The following is a 23,396-nucleotide window of genomic DNA, read 5'->3' as shown; positions in this document are numbered from 1 at the left end:
GAGGTTCGTCTAGGGTGTAGGGGGTGGGGTGTCTGGGGCCACCATGGGGCAAGACGTCATGCCCCCAACCCACCGACCACCAGCCACCAGCCCACAGAACCCAGTGCACCCCGAGCCCCTTTTTTTGTTTGGTCCCAGGGATCAAATCCAGGGGTGCCTAACCACTGAGCCACCTCCCCAGCCTTTTTAAATCTTTTCTTTAGACACAGGGTCTCACTAAGTCGCTCAGGGCCTCGCTAAGTGGCTGAGGCTGGCCTCCAACTGGCGATCCTCCTGCCTCAGCCTCCCGAGCCGTTGGGATGACGGACGTGTGCCGCTGCGCCCTGCTTCCACATCACGCCCTCCGAGAGCGGGGTACTCCAGCACCCCACCCCTTTATCCACAGGCTAGTGACCCAAGGACGGCAGACAGTACCAAATCTAACATATACTGTTTTTTCTTACATGCTTTCTGTTCATTAGATAACACTTAATTTTTACAGTAGTCACATTAAGAGATTAACCACAATAACTACCAACCAGTGGGACAATCATAATAATATACCGTAACAAAAGGCGTTTAAAACTTATGAAGTGTTGTTTATTTCTGGAGTGTTTCCATTTAATTTTTTTCTTTGTTTTTGGGGGGGGGGGGGACCCAGAATTGAACTCAGCGTGCTTAACCACTGAGCCACATCCCCAGGCTATTTTATGATTTATTTTAAGCCACGGTCTCACTTAAGTTGTTTAGGGCCTCCCTAAGTTGCAGAGGCTGGCCTCGAACTTGTGATCCTCCTGCCTCGGCCTCCTGAGTCATTAGGCACGTGCTGTCGCACCCTGCTGTCCATTTAACAGTTCTGAGCCCTGGAGGATCATGGGTAAGTGAAACCACAGCAAGGAAAAACCATGGGTGACGGGATGACTAGAAATGCAGTTCATGCTCGCGACCCCGTGACAGGAGGTGAGCTCGTCCCTGCTTTACACACGTGGGAACTGAGGCGCAGAGAGCTGACTGGAGTGTCTGCATGTGTGCTCAGAGCTCAGGGTGACGTGGCACGGCCCAGAGAGACACAGCCACCACCCGTGTGGGGCACACAGTGAGGCTTAAAAATTATCTAAACACATCCAGGTGTGGTGGCACATGCCTGGCTATCCCAGCAGCTTGGGAGGCTGAGGCAGGAGGATCACAAGGTGGAGGCCAGCCTCAGCCACTTAGCGAGGCCCTGAGCGACTCAGTGAGACCCTGTCTCTAAGTAAAATATAAAAAGGGCTGGGGAGGGGGCTCAGGGGTGAAGCAGCCCTGGGTTCCATCCCTGGGACCAAAAATAAATTAAAAAATAAACACACAAACAACATGAGGTGTCGTAATCTGGCTCAGAAACTGAGACCACCCTCAGTGACCTGGTCAGGAGGCCCGAGGAAGCCGCGCGGCCAGGCAGGGGCTCCCGGGGGGAAGGAGCAGGGCACAGTCACAGGTGGGCATTGGAGGTGAGGCCCAGGGGCAGGTGCACTGTGGACACCGGCGGGGACAGGGAGGCCAGGCACGCGCTGTAGGAACAAGGCCTGGCTTAGACAGAGAGGCCCAGCCAGGCTACAGAACCTTCCGGAAGGCACTACCAGGCCTCTGGCCTCTTCTACCACTCGGTTTCTCCGTGACGCCCCCGGGGTCCACCAGCTGTGGTGTCCAGGCTCCGGGGTGTGACTGACCTCCCCCAGGCTTGCAGTGGCCTTGGAGCCTGGCGTAGCTGTGCCTCGGGGCCCAGGGTCCCAGCCCCGGAGCGACCCTGTCCTCCTTTCTCCAGGCCCAATCCTCCCTCGAGCAGGGAGCAGAGACGCGTGGGCAGCGGGCAGGGCAGGGCCCGCCGTCCCCGGGGTCCAGCTTCCCAGACCTCCACGCCCTGTCCTGCAAGAACGCCAGGCACCAGCAGTACAGAGCCGAGGGAGCGTCTAGCACACTCCCAGGGGTCCCCCCGGCCTTCCTGGAGGGTCCTTCCCAGGTTTTCAGAAAGGGGTCAGGGCTGTCCTCACCCCCGACCTCACCCCACCCCACAGCCTGCGAGGGGAGCTTGGGTTCCTCGTTTCACTTGTACAGAAGAAGAGCCTGAGGTTCTCAGTGGCCCCTCTCTCCCCAAAGACTTTCCGCTGGCCCTGCCCAACTCCAGACCCGAACCTGTGGGGCTCTGCCTTGTCCTCTGCTGTGGGTCCCCACTGGCCACAGGCAGCCCAGGCCGCTGACCTCCAACCACGAGAACATTCTGCACCCACCCAACCTCAGGACGGAGGCATTGGGCGGATGATTCCCCGAGACCAGCATTCCTTCCTCTGGGGGCGTCCCTTGGGGTGTTGGGACAACACCCCACTCACCCCGCACCCATTGTAAGACGCAGGGCATCTGGAGCTTGTGAGTGCAGAGGGCAGGGAGCCAGGCCAGCCCCGGGCGGGGGCGCTTGTCCCGCCCGCCAGCACCAGGGAGGGAGCTGGTGGGGAGCTTGCCAGGGTCCCAGAGGCAGGACCCTCCAGAAGCCCTGCAGGCCCCGGGCGCAGGCGTGGGGGCTTCTGGGTGGAGCCGAAGCCCAACCCCGGGTCCAGAGGCTGGATCAGGATCTGGGGAGGAGCGGAGCCGGCCAGGAAGCTGGCGGGGGCGAACACGTCAGCCACAAGATGGCAGGGCAGCAGGTGTCCCCATGCTGGGGATTGGGACAGAGTCTTCTCCGGCAGATGGCAGTGGCCCTGGGTGATCTCGGCCCACGGGGAAGGCTGGTGGCTGCTGGCAGCAGCAAGAATCTTGCCTGGCCAGGGGCAGAAGGGACAGTGTCCCCCGCAGGGCATGAGCAAAGGAGGCGGTCCCAGCCTCTGACACCCTTCCTGGAGTTGCTTCACCTTTTGGTGGCAATGGGGACAGGCCCCGAACCTGACTTCCGCACTAGGGATGGACCCCAGGGACGCTTGCCCACTGAGCCACCTCCCCAGCCCTTTTTCTATTTTATTTAGAGACAGGGTCTCGCTGAGTTGCTCAGGGCCTGGCTAAGTGGCTGAGGCTGGCCTCCCACTTTCGATCCTCCTGCCTCAGCCTCTCAAGCTGCTGGGATGACAGGCGTGCACCACCGTGCCGGGCTTGGGTCTCTCTCTGGATGCCTTCCCAGAAGAGGGCTCTGTGAGCTGGGACGTGCTGGGGGACGGAAGCGCGGGTGACGTTAATTCCACCTCAGGATCTCGGGCCATCAGCAGCCTTCCGTGAAAAACTGCTCTTGCGTAAGGATGTGGGAACGACCTATTTTACAGTTGGGCACATGGGGACAGCAACTGGCAGCTGACAGGCCGGCCTCTCCTCACACTGTTCTTCTCCAGGAAGGCTCAAGGCAGCCAGAGAGGGTTTCCCCTCCCTGAGGTGCTAGGAGAGAGGATCTGAGGTCAAGCTGCAATAAATCAAGAGTTTTCTTCGTTTTTTGGCACTAGGTATTGAACCCAGGGCTGCTTCACCACTGAGCCTCGTCCCCATCCCTTTTTCTATTTTATTTAGAGACAGGGTCTCGCTGAGTTGCTGAGGCTGGCCTCCAACTTGTGATCCTCCTGCCTCAGCCTCCTGAGCTGCTGAGATGACAGGCGTGCACCAGCGCCACGACAAATGAAGAGTTTTCTTGGGTAACATGTAACTCTTAGGCAGGTTTTTTTTTTGGTTTTTTTGTTGTTGTTTTTTTTTAAAGATAACATCACTGGAAAAAGAGGAAAGATGAGATCGCAAGAAAAAAGGTTCCTGTTTGTAACCCAGCTGGCAGAGCAAGAGGAAGCCGTACCTGCTTCGGAAGGGGGAGGGAGCGCTGGACCTGAGCATGGAGTTACGGAGTTGGCACATGCAGCCCCAGGCCCTCCCTGTCGCCAGGGCCCCAAACCAAGAGACCAGGACTCAGGCGCTGAGTTGGTGCTGGGTCAGCCACCTGCTAGGGGTGCTGGGGTACTCTTGCTGCTGCCCGCGCCCTGGCTTGGGGCCGGCTCCCCTGCAGCCTGGGCAGAACCCCACGTACATCTGAACCTCCCTCCTCAGTGCCCAGTGCAGACGCTCAAGGACAGTGGGCCTCATCTGCCCCACGCCAGGGGTGGCTGAGTGACGTGGCTGAACATTCGCCACTTGGCATTCTGCTGGCTTTGGAGCTAGTCGCTCTCAGGGCTGCCCGTGGGGTTCAAGATGCTGAGGGAGCTGGGCGCGCGGCGCACGCCTGTCATCCCAGCAGCTCAGGAGGCTGAGGCAGGAGGATCGCAAGTTGGAGGCCAGCCTCAGCAACTCAGCGAGACCCTGTCTCTGAATAAAATATCAAAGGGCTGGGGAGGTGGCTCAGGGGTCGAGTGTCCCTGGGTTCAATCCCCAATGCCCCCCTCCCCAATTTTTTTTAAGAAAAAGGAGCCCAAGGGTCAGGAGTCTCCCACCTCTACAAGGGGACAGGGCAAGCAGGACAGTCACAGGGCGCTGGAGGCCCTGGGCCCAGCCACGCTGCAGTCAGACCTTGGGCTTTTGTTCACTGGCAGTCACCACATAAATTCCCTGCGACTTGTTTCTGTCCTTTGCTATCACATGGCTCCTGGCTGACACGTTCCTCAGCCCCAGCCTAGCTTCTTTTTACTTCTGGATGCTTCCATGACGTCCCCACGTGCCCTGAAACCTCCCCGCTGTGCTGGAAGAATCCAGGGGGGAAGGGGAGAAGAAGAATATGCAGAGATTACAGAAGGACCTCCCGGAGGCCTTATCACCGCCCACAAATCAGAACTGTCAGCCTCATTTTAGAGAAAAGGAAACAGGTTCAGAGAGGGTGAGTAGTCTGCCCGGAGTCACACAGCCATGGAGCAAGAAACAAGGGTTTCCAGCGGAGAAGCTCCTTGGGGACGTGGGAAGAGACCTCGATGACCCCCCACCTTTGGATCCCACGTCTGCCAGGCTCGTCGGATCTTGGGGAGCTCCTCTGCGGCCCCGCCCCTCTCCCGCCTCACAGGCCCCGCCCCGTCTCTCCCACCAGCTCCGCCGGGTTCCTGTGTCCGGAGCCCGGTCGCCATGGCGGAGATGGCGAGAAGCCTTTGCTTCCCCGCAACCTTCCCTTCCAGTTGACTGGTTTCCATTTTTTGCCTTCAGAACGGCATTTGCAGGAATGCTCAGCTCGTCCCTGTGGCAGCTGCTGCCTGCGGAGGCACCGAGCACGTGGCGCTGCCTTGCTGCTGACAGACGTGGCTGCGGGCGGGCGGGAGCGGGGCGGGAGCGGGGGCTCCCTGGCTGGGGCCTGGCTCTGGGGGGTCCCCGCCGACAAGGAGAAGGCCCTCGCTCCCGGATTGGCTGATGTCTGTGGCCTGAGGGGCTCAAACTCAGAGCCTCCGGGGCTGCTCAGACCTCAGCCAGTCCCCAAAGCACTTCTGTGGCCTTTCTTTCTGTTTATTTACTTTTTGGGGGTACCAGGGATTGAACCCAGGTGTGCTTCACCACTGAGCAACCTCCCCAGCCCTTTTTCTATTTTATTTAGAGACAGGGTCTCGCTGAATTGCTTAGAGCCTCACTAAGTGGCTGAGGCTGGCCTCCACCTTGCGATCCTCCTGCCTCAGCCTCCTGAGCTGCTGGGATGACAGGCATGGGCCATTGCTCTGTCCTAGTGTGGCCTTTCTGAGCAGGGAAAGCTGGTCCCAGTGCCCCTGGTGGGGTCTGACCTAGGGGAGAAAGTGTCCAGTAGTCACACCTGTCAGGGGGCCTGGCAGAGGTGGGTGACCGTGATCCACCTTTGGTGAAGGTTTCTGGGGGTACTGCCTGTCCCCTGGCCCGGACTCTCAGCCCGCAGCCCTGGAGCCGCTTCCCAATCTTTAGACATTAAACGATCGGTGGGGGTGGGCGGCTCTGTCTGGTCCTTGGTGCCAGCCCGGCCCCAGCAGGACGCATTTTAAATGCGCTCTGGGACAGTTTTAGCTTCCTCTGTCGGGGTGAAAAAGTGATCCCCAGAGGGCCTGTTCCGCCGTCCCTCCAGCACGGCAGAAAGCCCCAGGATGGGGACGCGGGGCCCGTCCCCCTTTGATTCCCATGTGATTCGTCACAACCGTGTGACGAGGCAGAGGACCGAACCCCACGGAGATCCGCCGTCAGCGGACCGTGCAATTGGGGAGCAAGGGCTTCCAGGTCCCCGCTGGACGCTCAGAGTCCCGGATGCCCAGGCTCCCCAGACGCGCCATGCCCCTGCCCGCCAGCGTCTCGGGGCACAAAGCAGATAGCACTTTTCAACTGCCCCCAATGCAGAGGAAGGCAGGTGAGGCTTGGTCATGGCCGTGCCTGCCATGCACAGGGTGGGCAGCTGAGCCAGACGGGCCTGGCCGGCCAGCAGGGGCCTGCCTGAGGCTTCCAGAACATTCCACAGTCCCGGCTTCTGCAGAAGCCGTAAAGGAGTGTGTTCTCAGGGAGCGCGGGAGGAGAGGAGAGGAGACAGGAAGACAGACAAGTGAGCGGTGTCGTGCCAGGATGCGGGCACGGCAATGTCTCTCAGCCTCAGGTCTCCCTAGAGAGGTGGGATCAAGAAGCGTTGTCCTGGCCTGGCGCGGTGATGGGGAGGCCGAGGCAGGAGGATCGCAAGGTGGAGGCCAGCCTCAGCTTCTCAGCGAGGCCCTGAGCAACTCAGGGAGACCCTGTCTCTAAGTAAAATATAAAAAGGGCTGGGGAGGTGGCTCAGGGGTGAAGCACCCAGGGTTCAATCCCTGGGACCAAAAAAAAAAAAAAAAAAAACCAGCTGTCCCTTGGTGTCCCACATCCGAGGAAGCTCCTTCTGTAAAACAGCGCGGCGCTGCACGTGACCTACAACATCCTCCTATGACTGCACATCACCTCTCGGTGACTCCGCCACTCGACCAAATGCCAACAGGCAGTTGTTACCCTGTCCTGTCTGGGGGGAAATAACAAGGAGAAGCTGGGGTGTTTTCAGAGCGGATGCCACGTCACCAGCACGGGGACCAGCCTGCAGCTGAGTGACGGAGAGACGCTGAGGACCACGAATCGGCCAGGGCCGCCGCAGGGCGCGCACGCGCGTCACACCACGGACGCGGATGTAAGGAGGCTGCTTGGCCAGTTTTGCTTTCTGGAAATTTCTGGAGCGCCCCCCGCAAGACCTTCCGACCATCGCTGGCTGAACGCATTGATGAGGAATCGGGGCCCAGACCTGGCCGACTCCACAGTCCGCTGCCACAAAGACCCGTCCCGGGACACCCTCTTTGTCAATCCCGCAAACTTGGCACCAAAGCCCCCTCCCTCCGTAATGAAGTCCGCCAGCCGGGCGCTCTTGCCGCCCACACCTGACAGCAACGTCAACAGAAGGCCTGCATGTGACAGCGCAGAAGGAAGAGGAGGAGAACTTTACAATGGAATGAGGCTGGCCTCCGACTTGTGATCCTCCTGCCTCAGCCTCCCACGTATCTGGAAGTACAAGTGTGCAAGTGAACGGTGGGCAGGCCTCTGCCACCAGGCCCAGAGAGAACGTCGGCTGCCCGCCCAGTCTCCAGACAGCCACCGCGAACCCTGGGCTTTGCTGGCGACTCTGGTCCCCTGAGGGACACTGTTCTTGGTGACACACTCTGAATGGTGACGGTTCTTGGCAGAGTTCCGAACACTTCAAAGGCTGATCTTCCCTCGACTGCAAAAGCAGTTACATTCCTGGAAAACGCGATGTATATTCAAGTCACACGAAATACGTTCCGTGGCTTATTTTTATTTCTCTTGTAGTACCAGGGATTGAACCCAGGTGTGGTGGCACGTTCCCAGCGGCTGGGGAGGCTGAGGCAGGAGGATCGCAAGGTGGAGGCCAGCCTCAGCAACTTAGTGAGGCCCTGTCTCTAAATAAAATATAAAAAGGGCTGGGAGGTGGCTCAGGGGTTGAGTGGCCCTGGGGTCAACCCTTGGCACCAAAAAGGAAAATAGCAAAGCAGCCCGAGGTGGCCCCTGAGGTCTGAGGAGCTGGGAGGCAGCCTCCGCCTGGCGAGGACCAGCATGGCGGCGCGAGCTCCCGGCGGCATCAGGGTCAGGGCTGCAGGGCTCTCCCAGGTGCCTTCTTGGATGGCCGCTCCAAGTGGACAGGGCTGGCCAGGCGCATGCGTGGCGAGCGCCTCACCAGGCCTGGCCGGGGAGTGAGGTGCGCGTCGACTGCGGGGAGCTGAGCGGAATGCGCAGGCCAGGCTCCCGGTGACCCCAGGGCTACGCGCGGCCTGCTGCTCTGAACATCTGAAGTGGCCTCAAGGGTCCCCGACTCGTCCCTCCTCAGCCTCCATTGTGTCTAGGATAACACAGAGCAGGGGAGCCTTCTTGCCACTCTGGTTCTGATAAGGTCATGAGCCCAGAGAGGGCAAGAGGCCTGCCCAGGGTTGCACAGCATGTCAGGGGCGGAGCTGGGGCTCAATGCCCTTACCCTGCTCTGTGAGGCCCCAGGAAGGCCAGCAGCTCAGAGGCCGAGGAGCAGGGCCGTCACCCCTTGTGCCCAGGAAGGAACTGGAAGGGGAGACAGAGTCTCCCGGGGAGCATGAGGGAGAGAGGAAACAGGCCGGGTGCAGGGAGGCTGGGAAGGGGCACTCGGAGCCACCCCTTCAGCAGGCCCCGAGCCAGCCAGGGGGCGGCTTAGTCAGCACTGGGGACAAAGCCTCCCAGGCCCGCTGACAGTGACAAAACGGTCCGACCAAGCATCCCAGCAGGCAGGGCGGAGCAGGCTGGGGCCTCAGCAGGGTAGCAGCCAGCACAGGAGGCACCGAGGGAGGCCAGAGGACGCGGGTGGGGGTGCTTCCTGGGCCGGGGCTCGCCTGCTCGCAGGTCCGTGGAAAGCCCTAGAAGGTGGAGTGTCCGCCCTGAAGAGGAGGAAGCAGGGCCCTGCCCTGCCGAGGGTCCCGGAGAAGCTGCTAATGGCTCGGGGACATCCAGGTCCTGCCCCAGGGCCCAGGGCTCGGGCTTCCTCAGGGGCTGAATAGAAACCTGCACGCCGCACCCGCCCCTCATGGGCCCTCGGTGGGTGTGAGCCCAGCCTCCTGTCGGACCACCGCCAGGTGAGTCTGATCCCTCCGGAAAGTTCACCCAGCACCGGCCTCTGAGTCTGGCGTTGTGACAGGTCCCGGCCAGCCTCAGAGAGATGGTGGTCGACACACTTGCGTTCCAGTCTCACCGAGGGCTCAGGCCGCTGGATTTTCAGGGCCCAGGTTTATATGGCCCTTGCGGCTGGGAGGCCCCAGTGACATTCCCCCAGCCTCTCTGACCCTCAGTCTCTTCTTCATATCTTTAGCCTCTAGCTTTGAAAAAAAACGAGGCCCTTTACCCCAGGGCCTCTGAGCTGCCTCCAGCCTCTTGACTTCTCTGCCTCCCCTGCCCTGCTACTGCCAGCCTGCTCCTCCTGGCCCCACCCAGGGGCCCACCCTGTCGCTTAGCTGTGCCCAGCATGCCCCTCCACAGGGCCTTTGCACTGGCCCTTACCTGTGCCCAGAGTAGACTTGTCCTTTCTGGTTCCTCCTACTCACTGCTCAGGTCAAAGGTCACCTTCCTCCCTCCCAGTCCAGGCTACTCTGGATCCATTCCCGCTGGGCTTCCTGCCTGTCGGGCACATAGTAGCTGTTCAATAAACCCGTGCTGAATGCAGAGAGGCGGGCCGGCCGATGGGCCTCGGCTACGCATCTCAACCTCTCTGGGTGGCCACTGAGGGCCTGCCTTTTCTGGGGCCGAGACTGACAGAGACGCGATGGCAGGCTCAGAAGCAGAGACCGGCGCTGCGCGGGTCCTTCCTAACAGCCACTCCAACAGCTGGTGTGCGGGGTGCAGGGAGGGACTGCTGGCTGGCTGTGCACTTGAAGCGGACCTGACAGTGGCGTCTGGGCCTCAGCCTCTGCTGGCCCTTCCTGGGCTGTGGCCTGGGAGGGTCCTGGCAGGCCTCGGGGCTGCCTCCCACCGTCTGAGGCCGTCTCTCCGCAGTCCAGGGTGCAGCTCAGCCCCCACCCTGCTCTGGATCCTCCTCCCGTCCCTGCCCTTGGCACTGTGTCCCCATGCTGGCTGCTCACCTCTGTCCCCCTCGGAAGGCAGAAGCAGCTTCGTGCCCGGCTGTGTCCCCTGCACTGCAGGCCGCGCCTGGCCTGCCACCCGGAACTCAAGCATCCCACACAAGTTTCCTGAGCACCTACTATGTGTTGGGGGCCCGGCCTGGAGCGTGGAGCCTCTGCCCTGTACAGCTGACCTTCCAGTGGACATGCAGACCGACCTGCCCACAAACAGGAGGCGCCACAGCAGGGCGGTGGGGATGTGGCAGGGGAGGGGTGACGGACTGCCGGGGTGGTGGCCCAGGCTGAGCCCGGAGGAGGAGAGGGCGTGGGGACAGCGCCAGGCAGTGAACGCAAGGAGGGACGTGGCGGGCATGGTGGGAGCACGGGAGCAGCCCTGCGTCGGACCTGCCCAGCCCCTGGTGACCCCCGCTGGCCCACGTCCCCTGTGGGAGCCCAGGACGCGCCATGCCCAAGAAGCCCAAGCTCTGCCTTCGCTGCCATTGGCTGCGGCAGTGACAAAGAGGCCGCCGTAGTTACGGGTGGATGCGGGCGGACCTTCAAGACCCGGTGATCGAGCTGCCCGCCCGGTCTTGACCTTGGTTGCTGGCGAGCGGGACCCAGAACGGATTCCTGGGATGCCCCTCTCCTTCCTCCCCTTGGGTCGACGACCCCCTTTCCTGTCACCCTTTATTTTCTTCACGACGCTGGTTCCACGAGTGGCCGAGTCCCCAGCCAGGCCCCTGCTGCTCCCGGGGACAGAGGCCAGGTTCCGAGGGATGTGGCAGGCCTGTCGGCAGGCTCCCTGGGCTGAGGGACCCTGGTCATGGCGCGCGCGGGGACACGGCGGCCAGTCTGTCAGGGCTGGCGCGTGGCATGTGGCGGAGCACCGCAGGGCCAGGCGTTCAGCAGGAAGTACCGATGCCCGCCAAGCTGAGGAGCCAGCCTCAGTCCCCCGTGAAATGGGCCAACGACGCCCCTGTGCACAGCAGGCGGGGCCTCCAAGCGGGGCCCGGGGCGCGAGGAAGCGCCAAAGCCCAACGGGGCAGCTGGGACGGGCTGCAGACCAGGGCCGGCGGCCTCGGAGGTCGGGCACCCAGGGGCACCCGGCCCACGTCCGGGCCCCACGGAAAACCCCAGGGTCAAGGACGTCCCAAGGGCAGGCTGGAGGAGCCCGTGTGCTGGCCTACGGAACCCGCGTGGGCCATCGGGGGCTCGCCAAGGTCTCCTCCCGGCCTGTGTGAGGACAGGGCCAGGCTGCAGACCAGCCAAATGTCAGGGGACAACACGGGGGTGGGGCGGCAAAGGCGGCCTCGATGTCGTGGTCCCCAGACTGCGGGAGACGGAGGGCCGGAGGGGAGGCCCGAGGCTCAGCCGGCAGGGAGGGGAGCAGGGGCCCGAGTCCCCCGCAGGCCGGCGGGCCATCCAGGTGGCCTCCACCGATCAGCCCCCACGCCAGCGGTCAGGAGGCCGGCCTCGGGGAGGACTCCCGGAAGTGGCCACGGGCTGGCCTCGGCGGTGCCACCACCGTGAGCGGCTGCATCTGAGGGTCACCAGCCGCAGCCGGAGGACCAGCAGATCCTGGGGGTCCAGCCCCTGCCCCACCACGCCCTGGCGTCTCTGGGAGCTGGACCCAGGACTGACTGTCATCATCGCTGTTATTATTATCGTGCTCGAGCTCCCCCGTCGAGTCTGGAGGAGACCCCCGCCCCGGGGAGCCCGGCCACGGTCCAGGGGAGACCTGCCGAGCCTGCGTCCCCACCTTGAAACGGGAGCGCCCGTGAGCCAGCTCGGAGGCCAGGGGCTCCCCAGGGACACGTCACCTTTCGCCCCATGACAGCCCTCTCCCTCAGGGCCTCTCAGCCCCTGGAAAGGTCGCACACGTCTCTGTCGCCAGGCTCCTGGGCCAGGGCCAAGGTGTGGCAGGCAGAAGCCAGCTGCCGCAGGACCTCGTCCTGGGACGGGGACGGGGACAGAAGTTCCGAGCCGGGAGAGGTTTTGACTGTGTGTTTCCAAAAGCGCAGCCGGGGCCTCCCACCCGAGTGACAGCCGCGGGCTCTCCTGCTCAGGAAGCAGGAGGACGGGAGCCAGCCAGGCACGGGGCCACTGCCGCGGACCAGGGGGCGCTATGGCATCCCGAGGGGCTCCCCAGCCCCTTCTGTGGCGTGGGGTCAGAGAGTGGAGGGGACTCGGGTGTCTGCACACACGGCCCCGGTCTCCCGTCCCCCGTGCGGGGGGCTGAGCCCAACCCAGGAGGGGCCTGCCCTGCGCTCTACCTGGCAAGGGCTGAGGTCCCTCGGGAGCCCCTAACGGCCTCCCGCCACTGGGCAAGGGGCCCAGGGCAGCTGGAGACCGGGCCTCCTTCCGGTGACTTCAGGTCTCAGAGGAGGACACGCAATGCCACAGCGTAGAGCCCAGAGGGCTGCGAAGGAAGCTGGCATCTGAACCCCACTGCCCCCCGGGAGCACTGGCTAAAGCGAGCTCGGGCTGCGTTTCCATAAATACCCAGGCCCGTGATGTCACCACCCTGGGCAGGTCTGAACAGCCTCTGCTGCCAGCCCACACCACATCTGGACGCCGCAGCTGGACATGGGTGCCACCCTTCTGGGGGTGCTGGGCTGGACCTTCGTCTGTGCCTGGGGGACACAGCCCCCTGCTCCGGTCCCAGCCTGCCAGCTGGCCTTCCCAGGGTCATAGCTGAGGTGGCAGTCGCAGGCTTCCCGGGTGCCCAAGGTGGGTTTCCCAAACAGGTGGGTTGGGGGGGATGCCCAAGGCCACAGGGGTGGCTTTGGGTCTGGGGACTCTGTGAATGGACTGGGAAGGGGACAGCTGGTCCCGGCGCCAGACGCATTTCAGTCGAGCCAGACCTGCTGAGTAATTGCCTTTTGCTCGCGGTCACCAACAGACACCTCTGCGGCAGGGGCAGAGCGCCCTGCAGGGGGCCCGCCCGCGCCCTCCCCCGCGCAGCCCCTCGCTCCAGAGGGACGGAGCTGCGGCCCCGCTGGCCCTGGGCTGCGGCCATCGACCTGTCACCGATACTCACAAATAGCGTCTTCGGCAGGCCATGCTGGCGAGTGCGCGGCCCCTGCTCGCTCTCCGCCTTCCTGGCTGGGGAGGCTCGACGGGGTGCAGAGCGGGAGCCGGGCGCCCGGGAGCCGCGCGGGCGGCGGCGGCGAGCTCCCCAGGGGTCCTCGGGCGCAGGGCTCACACGGCGGTGCCCGGGAGCCTGCGAAGACGTCGAGTCACCATGGTGGCCGGGCTGGGCGGGGGCGGCTGGCCGGCTGCTACCTGGGCCCTGCTGCCGGGGCGGGATCGCCCCTCCCGCACGCGCGGGCGGCGGGGCGCGGGGAGGAGCGGGCAGGACGCGCGGGGGTGCTGCGCCCGCCGCGCTCTGGCAGCATCCGGAGGAGGGGCGGGCGCGCAGCGGCTCCCGCATCCCGCTCCCGCGGAGCCCCGAGTGCGGCCGCGCTGGACCAATCGCCGAGGCGCTCGTCGCCATAGCAACCGCAGCATCAGGCGCGGCCGGCCCGCGGCGCTCTCGCTGCACAATCCCGCGGCCGGCCGGCCGAGCGCCCCGCGCCGCGCAGCCGGGAGCGCGCAGAGGCCCCTTCGCGGCCCGCGCTGGAAACCTGGAAATCTGTTGCTGGAAGGCACGCGGGCGACCCGGACCAGGCTTTCCAGGCTGGTTCTCCACCTCTGGCACCGAAACGCAGGCGACGCCAAGCGCACTGAGCTCGGGCCCTGGAGTCAGGCCTGTTCCAAGACTGGCTCTGCCCCTGAGGGCCATCAGATCTTGGCAAGGCACTGGTCTGTCGCCTGGGAGTCTTGACGGTGCTACTGTGAAAAATGGGATCCTAAGAGCGACGTCGCCGGGGTGGGGGAGGGCTTCCCCTACACCGTGTCTGCCTAACAGATGGCACAGAAGTTATCCCACGTGCTGGGCAGGACCTAAAGGGATCTGGGGTCAAACCGGGTGAGTTTTCAGGTTTCACTGTGGCGTCTATTCCTCCTGCCCGTGACCCTCAGCGTCTCCCGTGCGCCAGGGATGTCTTTGGATGACCAACACGACCATGAAGGAGGCAGGCAAAGAATTCCCCTTCGTTGCATCTACGTTCTGAGGGGGAGATGGGAAATATTCATGTCATCAAATATATAAGTTTGTGTAACAGGATCGGGATGTAAATAAGCAGAAGAGATGGAGAAGGAAGGGAGAGAGGAAGGCATGGTGGAGAGGTCATGCATTAGATGGGGGTGGTCAGGCTCAGACAGGCTGAGAACCCCCGAAATGAAAGATGGAGGGGAGGGGCGTTTCAGGCAAAGGAAAGAGCTTGTGTCAAGGCCCTGGGGCAGAAATGAACTGGGTGGATATAGGCCCCAAGGTGTAGGGGCAAGAAATGCCCATCCATCCTCCCCTTCCAGAATCATCTTTCTCACCCGTTGGCCTCGCTCTTTCTACCTGATTATCTGACCAGTCTGTCTGTTTCTGCAAATCAGGAATCTCAAACCTAACTCAGAGGTATATATGATGATAATTTGCTATGCGTTATAATCCTCTTGAGGACCACAGAGGTACGGCATCTTCCACTTAGCCGGAAGTCCAGCAATGGCCCCAAGTCCCCCAGTGCTGCGGGGTGGTGAGACCCCGAGTCCTGCCTCTTAACCAACTGCAAAGGTGCCTCAGGCGGAGGAATATGTGAGAAAGAATAAATGAGATGCTGGATGCTCAGGCCCTCATCCCAGCTCAGAGGCCAGTTCTCGTCTCTTCTTCCCATTCTCCCTAAACATTCGAGTCTCCTGAATGTCAGGAGAAGGAGTGACGCTGTGTCTTTGAGGTCCTTTACAGTGGAAGCAACGGACATCAGAGAGGGTGAGCAATGTGCCTGAAGTTGCACAGCCAAGAGGGAGCCAAGGTAGGGCTACGACCTCATTCCTCTGGGCTAGCCGGTGGCCCAGGTGATCACTCAGAACGGTCCCTGGCTTCCTGATTTGCAGGTGCGTCTAGGAGTGGCCAACCTTCCTGCGGCCTGGCCCCGTCCCCAAGAATAATGCTGTCACATGCATGATTCATGTTTCCGTGGGCTTGACACGTGTCTCCTCCTCCTGCCTCACGAGATCTGAATAACAACATCGCCATCAGGTGGGCGGGTGTGTCGGCTTCAGGCTGAACGGCGGCAAGGTCCCAGCGGCTGGGGGTGGGGGGGGTCCTATGCTCATTCCCATTTTACAGAGGCGGAGACTGAGGCCAAGGAGGGAGGACAGTCTGCGCCAGCCTCCCTTTCCTGGGCTTCCCCTCTTGCTCCTGGGGGCTGTGACATCCGTCTGCCTGGCCACTGCTTCTCCGGCACCTTCCCTGATGAACTGGGGCGGGCGCTGCGTGTTCTGGCTTCTGACTCTCGGGGTGTGCACGAGGAGGCTCCCCACAACCGCAGGCTCAGATTCCTGCTGGCTCTCCGCCAGGTTGATGGATCCGTCCGGGAAGTGACAGGGTCAGACAGAGGCTGGACGGAGGGACTCCTCCAGGGGGCCTCTCGCCGGCCACCTCCCCACGCTCCTGCCATCAGCATCCGAGGGTCAGGTGGTCTGCCAGCCGCCCGGATGGGAGGCCTGAGGTCCTGAGCGGGTCCAAGGCCAGGGTCGGGAGGCGACTCTCTCGGTTGCCTGGCGTTGCCGGGGGCTGCTGCCCCTCTGGGTGGGCTCTGGGCCCGGATGGCCCACTGGCCAGCTCCGCAGCTGCCGGCACGGGTGAGCCCAGCTCCAGACACGCCTGTCACCCTGGAGTTCCAGGACATACCCGCACCCCGGCCTCGTCACCGAGGAACGGGAGAAGGGACCTGCCACTTGAGGCTGTGGAGACACTTACCCAGTACGCCTGCTCCCCCGACTGGAAGATTCCGAGTGGCAAAGCCTTCAGGCACATTCACACAGAGCCTGAGGCCATCTGTCCCCAACCACTTGTGGGAAGAGGGACGACAGGGTGAGGGTGGGGACAGATGTGCAGGTCCCAGCCCTCCCAGGCAGGGGTACTGCACCTTGACCCCAGGGGAGCAGGGCACTCCTGGCTCTGCCACCCCCTACCAGCTGGCTTTCCGATGGTAAAACCCCAGAGCCGTCATCTTTGAGTCTGTTCGGATATAAGAGTCACAAATCCTTCAAGTCCTGGCACTTTGTGTCCTTACTGCTGAAGCCTGACAGCAGGGAAACAAAATCTGAGCCGCACAAATAACATGAGCCCCCGTTGGGCGCCGGGGTGCACGCCTGTCATCCCTGCGGTTCGGGAGGCTGAGGCAGGAGGATCGCAAGGTGGAGGCCAGCCTCAGTCACTCAGCGAGACCCTGTCTCTGAATAAAATAGAAAAAGGGCTGGGGATGTGGCTCAGTGGTTAGCACCCCTGGGTTCAATCCCCAGTACCCCCCAAAATAAAAAAATTGACATGAACACCTATGCTCCCCCAGACCGCCCTGCCCTCCCCATCTGCGGGCATCCGTCTGGAGCATGTCCTCTCAGCCTACAGAAAATGGGAACTGGTCCCCGGACCCTGCACCTTGAAAAACGCTGCCCTACCTCGAGGATGTTAAGAAGCCTTTACGATCCACCAAGAGGCCCGAGACCCCGCCACCCGCGAAGAGAAAGGCGCGTGAGGAACATTCTGGAAGCCTGGGAAGCCGGGGGCGGGCTGCCTCTGCAGTGCCCCTCACCACCCATCCCTGGTCCCACCCCGCAGCGAACTCAAGGGTTTGCTCCATCTAGAACCTTCCCCAGGCCACTGGGGAATGTCGCGGGGGCAGGAGCAAATGGTGGGTCCCCTTCCGCCCCAGGCCCCTGCCCGCGTTGGCTCTGAGTCGGGGATCCGGCCACAGACCGGCAGGTCAGGGACCCTTCTCGTCGCAGGCGTGGCTTGGGCCCTGGATGGGGCGAGGGCCCCCCCCCCCCCCCCCCCCCCCGCGCCTCTGCCTCCTCCGACCCCTCCCGCGCAGGAAGCCCAGGGCGCGACGCTCTCTGCAAACCCATGGGGCCTCTGCAGGGGCGCAGGAGGAGAAGGTCAGGCTCCTGCCCTGTCCACAGCCTGGGAGGGGCTCCTGGGGCAGCAGAGCAGGAGGGAACCCGAAGGGGAGGAGGTGCCGCTGCCCCAGCCCCATGAGGCTGGAGCAGAGCTGATGGGTCTGAGGGCTCCTTCCCTCAGCACGGGGTGCCCTCTCCCTTCCCCGGCTCCACCCAAACCCTGCAGCCTCAGCAGCCTTACAGCCTGGTAGTTGAAACCATCAGGCACCCAGGCCCAGGGGTGCACGCTTGTGATCCCAGCGGCTGGGGGAGGCTGAGGCAGGAGGATCGAAAGTTGGAGGCCAGCCTCAGCCACTCAGTGAGGCCCTGAGCGATTCAGCGAGACTCTGTCTCTAAATAAAATCTAAAAAGGGCTGGGGAGGTGGCTCAGGGATTAAGTGCCCCTGGGTTCAACCCTTGGCACCAAAAAAGCAAAAAAAACAAAAACAAAAAAAAACCCAGACCTCAGCCTCCTCGGGCACCAACGGTGGGACTTCAGGCAGGTGACACCCTTAGCTCCATCATCTGTCACAGGGCACCTCCACCTCCAGGTGGCATCAAATGAGGGCACACACATCCAGCAGTCAGGCCAGGCCTGGTCCAGCCGTGTCCTCTGAGCGTTAGCAACTGTGGGCGCCGTTCCTGTTTTGGGCCAGGCTGGGCCGCTGGGAAGTTCCCAGCCTTGAACTTGACTGGGCCCTGGAGTTAAGGTTCCCGCCCTCCCTCTCCAGCTGTGAGGCTGCAACCAGAGCAGGGGGCTGTGCCCAAGTCCCCCCAGACTCCTCCTGTCATCTGTCCGGAATTAATATCTCTTCTCCCCCCGCCCCCAATTTAAAGGGATTTTCTCCCCAACACCAAAAACCAAACCAAAACAAAAAACAGAATCGGTGTTGCCCAAAACTTGCCCACGTAAAACAACAAAAAAACTCACTGGAGAAACGTGTGAGTCAGCTGAAGCTGAGTCATGCTACAGTAACAAGAAACCCCTCCGAAACAAATCAATGGAGCAGCTTTCAATGGGAAACAAATGTCCTGTTGCAATTGTAAATCGCGGACTTGAAGTGGGCGGTCCCTTCCCGACACCAGTGAACCACCGGATAAACGTGGTCATGAAAGGAAAATGGCACTGCTGTCTGCCTGACTGCCCTTGTTCCTCAGGGTGGCTGCCCCACCTCAGTCCAATGGAGCCAGGAACAGGCACAGGACCACAGCTGGGCACTGAGAGAGAACCGACCCAACTTGAACTTGAACTTGAATGTTCAGATGAGCTGGCACTTTCTGTGGGACCCCCATGAGGAGACAGCCTGCTTGGGAAGGCGATGGATGAATGGAGAAGCCAGACTAACAGGAAGAGAGAGGTGGATCTCTCCGTCATCAGCAGAGCCCCTGGAGCCAGCCATGCCTGAAGCCTACCAGTTTTATCAGCTGCTATTCCTGTTTCATTCAAGGCAGTTGGAAGTGGGCTTTCCACTAGCTGCAGCCTAGCGCTCTAATACCTTCTCATGGTCATGAGAGAAGCTGTCCCACTTCTCCACAGGGGTTTGGCCCAAGACTGCCAGTGGACACCTCCAACCAAGGGTAGGACTAAACCCTATTTATAGGTTGGGGGTCGGGGCTCAGGGGTACAGCACTTGCCTGGCCCATGTGAGGCCCTGGGTTCGCGTCTCAGCACTGCCTATTAAATAAAATAATGTTCCACCGACAACTAAATGCACATTTTTTAAAAAATTAAAAACTGAGCAAAGCCTACGCATAGTGTGTCTTCCTAAACACGCATCCCTGTGATAAAATTCCATGTGTGAGTCAGGCACGGACACTAGCAGTAGCTAAAAGGAAAGTAGCGGATGTATAGCCGGGGCGCAAGGAGAGGATTCCACGGCGCTCCTCGCAGGGCTCGAAGTGGAAGGTGGGCCTCGCTTCTAGAACTTTCCATCTGACGATTTTGGACCCCCGTGCCCGTGGGGGAGGGCATGCCGCAGATCCTCAGGGCCACCATGGGAGGACAGCGACCGTGTGCCATGTGCAGCTGCCGGGGTCCAAGGTGGGAGGCCGGCTTCCCGGAGGAGGTTGGCGCAGGCGGAGCGTCCAGGAGGGACGAGGCTGTCCCTAGCGCTCCTGTGTTCCCGCGGCACGTCCAGGGGTCCCTGCCCACATCGGCCGGCGGGTGGATCCACTTGATGGACTCCCAGGCGGTGACTGCGGCAGACGGGGCGCGGCCTGGGGGGACAGCCTTGTCCCTGGCTCCTCCCGTCCACTCCCTCTGTCCCTCCGTCCTTCCCGGTGCCTCTCCGAGGCACTGTCCTCCGCCAGGCCCTTCCACCGGGACGCTCTGCCACCGGGACGGCCTCTTCCTCCTCCAGGTGGCTCTCAGCAGACATCTCGGTGACAGAAAGCTCGCAGGGACAGGTGTGACTCACAGGCGGAACGGCACACGTGAGCCGAGGAGGTGGTGAGGCAGTGGAGGGTCTGCCCAGGTCCAACCGGCCGTGTGCGTGGGCCTCACTGAGGGCACTGGGGAGCCATGGCGGGTTTTCGGAGCAGAGGAGAGGGCTGGCAGGTTGTCATTACACGGATCCCTTCTGGGGGTGCCTGGAGGGGAGACGCGAGAAGCTAGGGGACCAGGGGACCCAGGGGTGGTGGGGACCTTACCAGGGAGAGCAGGGGACGCTCTGCCTGGGCGTGGGGGTGGGGTGGGGTGGGAAAAGACAGGTTCTGGGGCCCCTCATGGGGAGGTAGGAGGAAGGGCCGGTCGGGGACAAGGACACTGAAGGAGGAAGCAGAGGAGGAGCCGCCGGAGAGCTGGCAGGAACCCTGGGCACCCTGCCCCGCTCTGCAGTGGCCCTGGGCCTTCCGGGGGCCTCGGCCGGGCGGGAGCAGGTCACTCAGCCTGGGGCCGCTCTGCTGCAGCCCTGCCGCCTGCCTGCAGGGCCTTTCCGGGATCTGCCACCTGTGCTGTGCTGCCTCGGGGGCTCAGGCCTGCCCCTCCCCGAGCAGCTGAGAGGAGGACAAGGCGCCGGCAGGAGAGGATCCAGAGCCGGCAGGCGGAGCTTCGTGCTCAGACATTGTCACGGCGCTGCCACCCCCCAGCACCAGGAGCGGCTCAGGCTTCGACACTCATGAGGGCCGGTGACCAGAGCGCACAGTCAGCATCCAGGCAGCAGGTCACACGCACCCAGAGAGACCTCCGGAAACGCCAATGCCGAGACGCGGGAGTGCTGGGATTCCTGATCGGCCTTTTTCTCTTTTTCTTTATTTTTCAAGCTTTCTACGGCAGGCAGGCTGCTTCATATGCACAAATATGTTCCTATGACATTCCATCAGCCGGGCACAGGGGCGCACGCCTGTCATCCCAGAGGCTGGGGAGGCTGAGGCAGGAGGATCACAAGTTGGAGGCCAGCCTCAGCCACTTAGCGAGGCCCTGAGCAACTTGTGCTCCGTGTCCCTCGGCTAGCACGTAGCTGCGCTGACGGCAGAGGTGACCCCAGCAGCAGCAGGGGGATGTCAAGGAGGGCATGACTTGGTCTCTGTGCAGACAAGAGCTGTCCGTCAGGGCCCCGGGTGAGTGAGCATCCTGTCGCCAGAAGTGCGTTAAGCGGAGGGGCCACAGGGAGGGGATGCCAGGGATTGAACCTAGAGGTGCTTAACCACTGAGCCACATCTCAGCCCTTTTTATATTTTATTTAGAGACATGGTCTCGCTGAGTTGCTGAGGCTGGCCTCCAACTTTCGGTCCTCCTGCCTCAGCCTCCTGAACCACTTGGATGACAGGTGGGTGCCATCGCATCGGTTCTCTTCAATGTTTTAATAACAGGTGTTATAATTTGGACAAGTGTCCCCCAAAAGTCATGTATTAAAGGTTTGGTCACCAGTCTGTGCACTACCTAGAGGTGGTGGAACCTTCAGGAGGTGTGGCCTAGTGGGAGGAAGTTAGGTTGTTGGGGTTTGCCCACAAAGGGGACTGTGGGACCTGGATCCTGTCCCTCTGCTTCCTGGCCTCCATGAAGTGAACAGGCCTCTTCTGCCATCACGGACAGTGTCAGCACAGACCCAAAGGTAACAGGGTCAAGTGACCAAGGACTGAAACCTCTGAAACCATGAGTCAGAATGAATCTTCCCTTCTTATAAGGCGATTCACCTTAGTTAATTTGTCACAGCGACGAAAACTGACTAGCACAACAGGCATGTGTCCGCTGAACATCAGCCCTGACTGCCTTGGTGTGGATTCCTGGTCCTGCTCCTCCACTGGGGTGGCCCAGCCTGGAGCCAGGCGGCCAGGCCCTCTGCAGTCCTGAGGCACAAAGGGCAGGGCCCAGATCAGAAGGAAATCCAGGGCAGCCTTCAAGGATCAAGCCATTCTGTGCCATCAGGGTCAGAACAGACTTCCTCAGAAGAGGAGGAAGATCCCTGAGCCTCTGGCTAAGCAGCAAGCGAAGGTCTAGCAGGGGAAGGAAGGATGATCTCATGAGCCGGGTGCAGTGGCTCACGCCTCTAATCCCAGCTGCTCGGGAGGCTGAGGCAGGAGGATTGCAAGGTGGAGGTCAGCCTCAGCAACTAGGTGAGGCGCTAAGCAACTCAGTGAGACCCTGTCTCTACATAAAATACAAAATAGGGCTGGGGAGGTGGCTTGGTGGTTGAGGGCCCCTGAGTTCAAGCCCCGCTACTAAAAGAAAAGAAAAATGAGCCTTTGAGGTCTGGGGTCCGCCCACCCAGTTCTCAGGAAAGTCCTGGTTGGTACCGCGGGAGGGCGCGGGGTGCCACGCCCAGGGAGCCCAGCAGAGGGCAGCGTGGAGCCGCCGCCGCAGCAGCCCAAGTCCTGTGCCCACGGAAGCCAAGTGGCCCCGGGCACCCGGCCCCTTCCCAGGCTGCCCGGGGCGTCCCCGCTGCACGACGGGCCTTGTCCCCTCGGCCACGCCCTCCTGTCTCTGATAACCTCCATCGTCTCTCGTGCTCTCCGCGGTGCCTGCCACCAGCCCGGACCCGGTGGCAGCGGCCCCCTTGCTGAGAACATAAGCCACCAAGGGCCCCAGGCCCTGCGCCCTGGCCAGCCACGCCCCAGCGCTTGGGCCCTCTCTGCTCCAGGCCCTTGGGTCATTGTGGCTCTCGTGTCACTTCTCGGGGGGCCCTCTGACCCCCCAGGTCCCCAACACCCTGTCCCCGGGTGGGACTCCCTGGTGGCACTTCAGGAGCCCGGGTTACTTGAGCAAAGCCCAGACAGTAGGTGTGCCCAGGCGGCCACTCGGCGACACCCGGCGGTCACGAATGACTGCCCCGCGATCAAGCCTTTGGAGACCAGCCAGGCTGGGGACAGCAGGGGACCTGGGCTGCCTGCCGAGCTGGGCACGTGGCCCCTCCAGCATGCGGCTGGGCTCCCAGGTGTGGAGCCGGCGCCCCCCGTGGCACCACTGAGGGGCTCCATCCGGGTACCAGGCTCCCGCGCTCCAGGGGTGCCACGGACAGGAGGTCATTTTGTGTCACTGCCACACTTCTTGCCCTCACCCAGCACCGGTGTGGCCCTGGACCAGGGTGCACAGGGACGTAGAGCCAGCCTGGAGGTCGGCCCAGGACGGGGACGCTGAAGCGGGCGCGGTGACATCTGCTGCCCCGCATCCCTGCCCGGGTGTCTTAGGTCCTGGGACTCCGCTGGGCCTCCTCTCCTCCCCATCACCCTCTAGGTCCAGGGCTGCCAGGTGACCCAGCCTGGCCAAGGGCAGCGTCAGACCCCTCCATGCACAGTGATTGGCCCAGGTATGGGCATGTGACCTGAGTCAGGCCGATGAGAGCCAGCCCTGGGACTGGTACCTGGGACTGAACCCAGGGGTGCTTGACCCCTGAGCCACCTCCCCAGCCCATTTTATATTTTATTTAGAGACAGGGTCTTGCTGAGTTGCTCAGGGCCTCACTAAGTTGCGGAGGCTGGCCTCCAACTTTCGATCCTCCTGCCTCAGCCTCCCAAGCTGCTGGGATGACAGACATGGTGCCACCATGCCTGGCTACTTTGGTTTATTTCACTTTACATAATATTCTTGAATCCCATCCATTTTTCTGCAAACGACATCATTCCATATTCTAAGAAATTTTCTGTTTTCATTTCTTTTTTTTTTGGAGGGGCGTTACTGGGGATTGAACTTAGGGATGCTCAACCACTGAGCCCCATCCTCAGCCCTTTTTATATTTTATTTAGAGACAGGGTCTCGCTGAGTTGCTCAGGGCCTCGCTAAGTGGCTGAGGCTGGCCTCCACCTTGCGATCCTCCTGCCTCAGCCTCCTGAGCCACTGGGATGACAGGCATGCGCCACTGTGCAGGGCTAGCCCTGGGACCTTTGCAGAAGACACAGCCGGAGAATTTTTTTCCTACACATAGGGCCGTCGAATCC

General features: G+C 61.9%; 1 protein-coding gene across 9 annotated transcripts in view; it reads right to left on the bottom strand.

Moving 5' to 3' along the window:
• Positions 1–23,396, bottom strand: part of IQSEC1 (IQ motif and Sec7 domain ArfGEF 1) — a 291,864-nt gene that overhangs the window by 125,471 nt on the left and 142,997 nt on the right. Inside the window, exon 1 of one of the 9 annotated variants that reach the window (XM_079122235.1) lies at positions 13,030–13,359. The exons of 7 other annotated variants lie outside the window; for them this stretch is intronic. In XM_079122235.1, coding sequence (XP_078978361.1) covers positions 13,030–13,052 — 23 coding nt within the window. In that variant the 5' untranslated portion in view covers positions 13,053–13,359. Of the gene's footprint in view, positions 1–13,029; positions 13,360–23,396 lie in introns of those variants that run through there. One more of the 9 variants, XM_079122237.1, reaches the window with a different exon arrangement.

The sequence above is a fragment of the Sciurus vulgaris genome (genome assembly GCF_902686455.1).
Source record: "Sciurus vulgaris genome assembly, chromosome: 19".
In the NCBI taxonomy this organism is placed as follows: domain Eukaryota; kingdom Metazoa; phylum Chordata; class Mammalia; order Rodentia; family Sciuridae; genus Sciurus; species Sciurus vulgaris.
This window is presented reverse-complemented; position numbering and strand designations above follow the sequence as displayed.